The sequence below is a fragment of the Sinocyclocheilus anshuiensis genome, unplaced genomic scaffold (assembly GCF_001515605.1).
Source record: "Sinocyclocheilus anshuiensis isolate Anshui unplaced genomic scaffold, SAMN03320099.WGS_v1.1 scaffold86, whole genome shotgun sequence".
Lineage (NCBI taxonomy): Eukaryota > Metazoa > Chordata > Actinopteri > Cypriniformes > Cyprinidae > Sinocyclocheilus > Sinocyclocheilus anshuiensis.
Window position 1 is genome coordinate 4,055,821 of NW_015547662.1, and position 6,711 is coordinate 4,062,531.

The window sequence follows — 6,711 nt, forward strand, 5'->3', positions numbered from 1 at the left end:
AAATTGATCAAAAGTGACAGTAAAGACATTTATAATGTTATAAAAGGTTTAAACTTTCTATTCAACAAAGCATTTATAATTCTATTTGTCTATTCATCAATACATCAAATAATCATGAAAAAAATATATCAAGGTTTCTACAAAAATATTGAGCAGCACAACTTTTTTTTACATTTTTAAAAGTCTGAACTGTTTCTTAAGCAGCAAATCAGCATATTAGAATGATTTGTGAAGGACCATGTGACACTTTAAAATATATTAAAATAGAAAACATTTATTTGGCAATACTACTGATTTTATTGTATTTCTGATCAAATAAATGATCAAATCTAAGCAGTTTAATACATTGCTGAAACACATGTGAGATCATGTGAGATCTAATAAAAAAAAAAACTGAGAATCAGAAGACCTAAAGAAAAATACAAATTTTCTCTCCATTTAATTTCATTTTTTCTAACAGAAACATTTATTTCCAGAAGGTTTCAATATATCAGTTACCCTGTAACACTCATGTAAGCAGGGCTGTATCTATCATAGACACTGAAGGAGACTGTGATTTAAAAAAAATTTCTGTACATTTCGATCTCCCCAATCTTTAACATTTGATTAAATCCTTGAATCTAGCACTGCTGCTCTGACACTCCAATGCTGCCCCCAAAAACCAAAGAGGAATCTCCAAAAATGATCTGAGATGTCGGCAGTTAATAAAGTATTGAACTGCGCTCGTCTCACTGTCAGTAATCTTCATAATCGCACACCTCTGCTTAATCTAAATTAATTTTGCACGCACAACGCTCGCCAGTTCTCCGTCTCCCTCAGATTATGATGATAAATAGTTCTCATACTCAGGCGGAAAATTTAAATGTAGGGATTTTGAATATAAAGCGTTCACTTAGGGTTTCCATTCCTCGACGTGAGGAGAAAAAAAGTGCAAAAGAATATGAGAATCAGATAATTGAAACGATAAATCGAGAGTAAAAAATTGAGGGATATGCATTCATTACATTTTCCACCTGTTTAACAAACGAGAGTGGCGGGTGAGCAAAGGCGTTTATCTTTTCTCCGAGCGATTTGTTTTCTTTTTTCCCACCTTCTCCATTTTAGCACAGTCTGTTGGGATGTGGGATTAGCCTCATCTCTACACCTTAGTGTCCCCTTGGGGCCACTGTACTGTCACTCAGGCTGTACGTCAGCTGACAGGAAGTGAGATAAAGAGGAGAGAGAAAGAATGAAGGGTTGACAAAGAGAAGACTTTATGGCCTCGTCCCCTACCGCCAAGACCTCACAGACAGCCAGACATGTCGAAAAGCTGTTAGCTTGTTAGCGTCTTATCCTTGGGCAGCAACACGTTGCCAAAATTGAGTGACAGCCGGTTTTTGGTGAAAGCTCTTTGGCATGACTAAAATGGAATAAAAAAATGGAAGACAACTACTGAAAATAAATAAATATATAAATAAATTAAAAATGAATAAATTAAAAGCCTTGAAAAGAAAGCTTTATTAAAGGGATAGTTTATCATTCTATTATTATCATTCTCATAAAATTCATCATAAAAATTATCATTCTGTTATTACTCACCCTCATGTTGTTCCAAATCTGACTTATTTTCTTCTTTGGAACACAAAAGAAGATTAGAATGATTACAAGATGAAGAATGGTGGTAACCAAACATTTCAGTTCCCATTTTATTTTATTTTATTTTATTTTATTATTTTATTTTATTATTTTATTTTATTTTATTTATTTTTTTAATTTTTTTATTAGTTTAGTTTATTTATTTTTTTCTTAAACGAAAGTCAATGTGAACCCAAACTATCCCTTTAAGTATTTTGCCATAAGTTCATAATTATTATTAAAAAAATATTTTTTTCTTTTTTAAAAGTCACAAAACTGCCTCACAGCTTTTTAATATTTAAAAAACTTTTGTCTGCCAAATCAAAGTCATTTTGCGCATCCAAAAATGGGTTCAACCAACATGCAGGCAAAAATCTTAAAACAGGAAATGCTATCATAGAAAGGACCCCCGCAGAACATTAGAAAAGTGTGTTAAGGTTTATAGCTTAGGCAAGATTAGTTTGGGTTATAGAACGCTATTAATTAATTAATTAATCATAATATTTATTCATGATATTTAGCTTGGAAAAATATTGCAAACACAAGGTGTAAGCATTTTAAACTTATTTTTTGAAAGATTTTTCTTCATCATGGACACTCCAAACTGTCATCATATATAGTCCAAAGTGAATGTCAATCAATAGCAATAATGATATCCACCATGTTCATGTATGTTTTAGGACATTTGTGGTCTTCATTAGCTCTCTGTAACTTTCTAGCCTCTCCAGTGGCAGTGACCCAGGTATCCGCAGTAACCAGCGACGCTGCAGGCTCCTCCTACTCCATCAGTGGAATTCTGGGAATCAGCTCACCTGCCGATGCAAGCAAGCGGAAGAGAGATGAAAGTAAGTCTATATGTGTGCTTTGTTTTTGTGAACTGAAAAGGCCTAGGTTTTGAGCGTTTAATTCTCCACCAAACTCACTCTAAACTTAGCCTTAAGTATTATTAATACTGTTGCATCACAGAGCGAGTTTATTACATGCAGGACATTTAGTAACTAATGAGACATTCTGTCTACAAGCAATTACAGAACAAAAAAATCAATTACATCCTGTATTCAGCCTTCTTCTTCCTTCTTTCTTTCATTCCTATGCACAACATCATTTCAATGTACACACACATGCACACAAGCACAGATGGAAGTTGCTGAACACTGACAGATGCATCAGAGCAGTAGGGGGATTGGACACCGCTGGCACGTCTTAGATCAACATCTCTATCCAGGAGAGGCACAGCATGTGCATGTGGAAGTGTATGCGTGTGTGTTTGCACACATGTGTCTATTAAAAAGCCATTGCTTGGCAGACCCCTGCAGGACATGAGGGAACTCCAGATGTCACCCACACGCACATACACACACACACACACACACACACACACACACACACACACACACACTATATTCATTTCAAGGGCAATTTCCCCTCACTTGCGAAGGCTTTACGTGTGGACACAGAATTGTGTGTTGTAACCCACTTATAAAACACCAGACATCAATAATAGAAGATTCCTTTCTGTTTGCTGCCCAGGGTTATTATAGATAAAACTAAAATTGAAACTAAAATTAAAACCATAAAAAAAAAAAGTTTTGTTACTAAAACTTGGTACTAAAATAACTGAAACTGAAAAAAAAAAAGACATATACACACACACACACACACACACACACACACACACACAAATTCACATATATACTATATATTTTACACCAGTAAAAAATAAATACAGAAAATGTCTTCATATTAATACAATACGTTGTGCCCTATTTTTATGGATTTTTTTTTACAGTGTATAATTTTAGCAATAATATATGTAGTTATATGTAAATATAAAGAATTTAAGTTTTGACAGCTATACACTGTCAAAAAACAAACAAATCAAAAACGTGAATTTATGGTTAAAAAACAAAAAGCAAAAAAACAAAAACAGCAGCTGCGGTTGCTAGAACCTTACTGTAAAATGGTACCAACATTTTAGGGTGAAATGGACTGAACTTACATTTACAGTAAAAACTGTAAAATTTCATTAACTGATGTAATGTTAATATTAGATCTTACTACTCTGTTTTGTACTTGTAAAATATACTGATAGCCTCCATAATAATATAGGTGGTAAAAGAGACAAATGATAAATTAGATTTCATCACAAGTAGAGTACTGATATACAGTTGAGGTATCATGCACAAAACACAAAACACCATCATGGTAATACAATTGACACTAAAATAATGCAATAAACATGAATTAAACAACATAAGATGTAACAAAACTCAAATGTACATAATTGATATCAAAAACTAACAAGAAACATACAGTAACTGTTTAAAATAACATCAAATGTAAATTTTCATGCATCGTGGGAATATCAGTTAACCTGTTTTTTTTTACTGTAAATTAAAAAATTACTGTTAATTTTTACATAGACGTTTCCAAAGTCTGTACATTTAACAGTATTTTACTGTAAAATTACTTAAAATGCCCTGTTAGATCTATTACTGTTTTTCACCGTATGTAGTAAAGGAATTTGCTGTTAACCAACTGACAGGTTTTTACCACAGGATTGTTAGTCTTTTACTATTAAAATGACAAACTTTTTTACAGTGTATACTGTATGTAATATAATACAATAATACTCCAGGTAAAATTAACAACATGCATAACTATAGATGCAAAGAAACATAATGTAACTTTGTAAGCTGACTACTGGCTTAGCTGAACACACACACACACACACACACACACACACATCAACGTTCATCCAAGCTCCAATTAGGCCGACGTCTGCCACTTTAATTAATGCAACACATCACATCCAGCAGCGAGGGAGGGGTGACTAAATGAATTTGTGTGTTTAATTGACATGGTGAAACTGCAGGTGGTCAGTGCTGTGATGTTTTGCAGTATGTGAGCGTGTCTACGCGCTCGCAGCAAGGGATGTTCTCATAGGTTTGCTGAAGGCATAAAGTAACATGAGCGATAGATTTGGCAGCTAGTAGCCTACACTGCTTGCAAATTTTAAAAAGCATAAGGCACGTTAAGGAGTGTGCAGACTGTAGAGCAAAAGAAATAATATTTCATCCGAGTCAATGTGAGTTTTCCATTTGTATTGAATGTGAGTTTTCCATTTGTATTGAATGTGAAACAGTAACAAGACATGTACCCCAAATAAGGAAAGAAATGTTTTTGTATGCGACCTGCATACGAAAACAAACATATAACGCAACAAGTGCACCAGTGAATCAAAAACATACAGCGCGACCAGTGTGAATGATTCCTGAAATGAATGAGTCTTGTGAGTCGGTTCTTTTTAGTGAATCAAAAACGTACACTGTGACCAGTGTAAACAATTCCTGAAATGAATGAGTCTTATGAGCCAGTTCTTTTTAGTGAATCAAAAACATACAGCATGACCAATGTAGCCAGATTCCTGAAATAAATGAGCTGGTTCCAATTAGTGAATCAAAAACATACAATGTGATCAGTGTAGACTGATTCCTGCAATGAATGAGTCCTTTGTAGTGAAAACATACAGAACAACCAGTGTTGACTGATTCCTGAAACAAATGACTCTTATGACCCAGTTGTTCGTAGTGAACCATAAACATACAGCGTGACCAGTAGAGACAGATTCCTGCAATTAAGAAGTCTTCTGAAATGGTTCTTTTTTGTGAATTGTCAGTATACACTGATTCCTGCAGCGAATGAGCCGGTTCTTTAGTGAATCAAAAACGCAGCCAGTGTAGACCAGTTCCTGCAACAAATGACTTTCATCAGCTGTTTTTAGTGAATCCAAATCATACAGTACAACCTGTGAAGACTGATTCTTACAATGAATAAGATTCTTAGTAGTGATTCAAAAATATACAGTGCGACCAGTGTACATGATTCTTGCAGCGGATGAGTCTTATAAGCTGGTTCTCTTTAGTGAATCAAACACATACAGCACAACCAGTGTAGAGCATTCCTGGAGCGAAATACTCTATGAGTCAGTCTTTTTAGTGAATCAAAAACAAACAGCACTACCAGTGTAGCTCAAATCCAAAAATGAATGACTTGTTAGCCAGTTCTTTTAATGAATCATTTTTATGAATAAAAGACAAATGACTCAATTGAATTAGTATGCAACACTGTCCTGTCTAATTTACCGTTAGCAAAAGAGAATTTCTTTCATGTGTATGAAATATGGGCATTATTACTTAAACCCAAATGAATTTCAATGAAACCGTGAGCTTGTGAATCGGAATCAAATAGAGAAATTTGTATCGAAAACCCAGTCCAAAGAAACTGAGAAATTAAATAAAGACATTTTTCTTATACTTCGGTAAATTGCGTCTATGTAATACTAGGAATTTCTATGCTGAGTGGTAATGCTTTCAGAAAGGGAGAGGGAGAAAAATGCATGTTTAGTGAAGCAAGACACTATGATTTCCAGCTGCACACAAGCAGGAAAGGAAGTAACAGAGGGTTTGGATGGCTTAGTGTGTGTGTGTGTGTGTGTGTGTGTGTGTGTAGTAACAGAGGGTTTGGACGGCTTGGTGTGTGTGTGTGTTGTGTATATGTGTTTGGGGAAAGCCCACTGATGCCCTTTGACCCAGGGGAAGTGATCTGAAAGAGAGAACTTGACTTGTGGGGCCTCTAGAACAGAAGCATTGTGTCTGCCCATTGTCTCTGAACAGAGGAGGAACGGACGAGGGGAGGAGTGGAGGAAAGGAGAAACAGAATAAAGAAAGACAGGAGGCCTGTGGTACGGGCCAGAGGGGTCGGACAATGTTCTCTTTGCCCCCTGAAACAATAAAGAAACCTTTCTTTAAAGTAACAGCTTCAAAACAAAAAATACACATTTATAGTTGTTATTCTGTTAAATTTAACAAACAAGACCTGGATGTTTGTATCCGCAGTGGACATCATCAAGACAGATGTCATTTTCTCTGCCATTTAATATGTTCACTTCTCGTCCAGTTTTATTTCAATCATTATCTCCTTCATTCTGTGGAATATTCTGATTGAAAGATAGAGGAAATTTTTAATAAGGTGGGGATTGTGAAAGAGAGGTGGAGCGAGAGAGAGAGAGAGAGAGAGAGAGAGAGAGAGAGAGAG

The 6,711-nt window shown here is 35.2% G+C and overlaps 1 protein-coding gene across 1 annotated transcript in view; it reads left to right on the forward strand.

The window, feature by feature from the left end:
• The window catches only part of LOC107702396 (paired box protein Pax-5-like), a 59,414-nt gene that overhangs the window by 15,179 nt on the left and 37,524 nt on the right, over positions 1 to 6,711 (forward strand). The window contains exon 5 of the mRNA XM_016504712.1: positions 2,334 to 2,459. Within this exon, the coding sequence (XP_016360198.1) occupies positions 2,334 to 2,459 (126 nt within the window). The remainder of the gene's footprint in view (positions 1 to 2,333; positions 2,460 to 6,711) is intronic.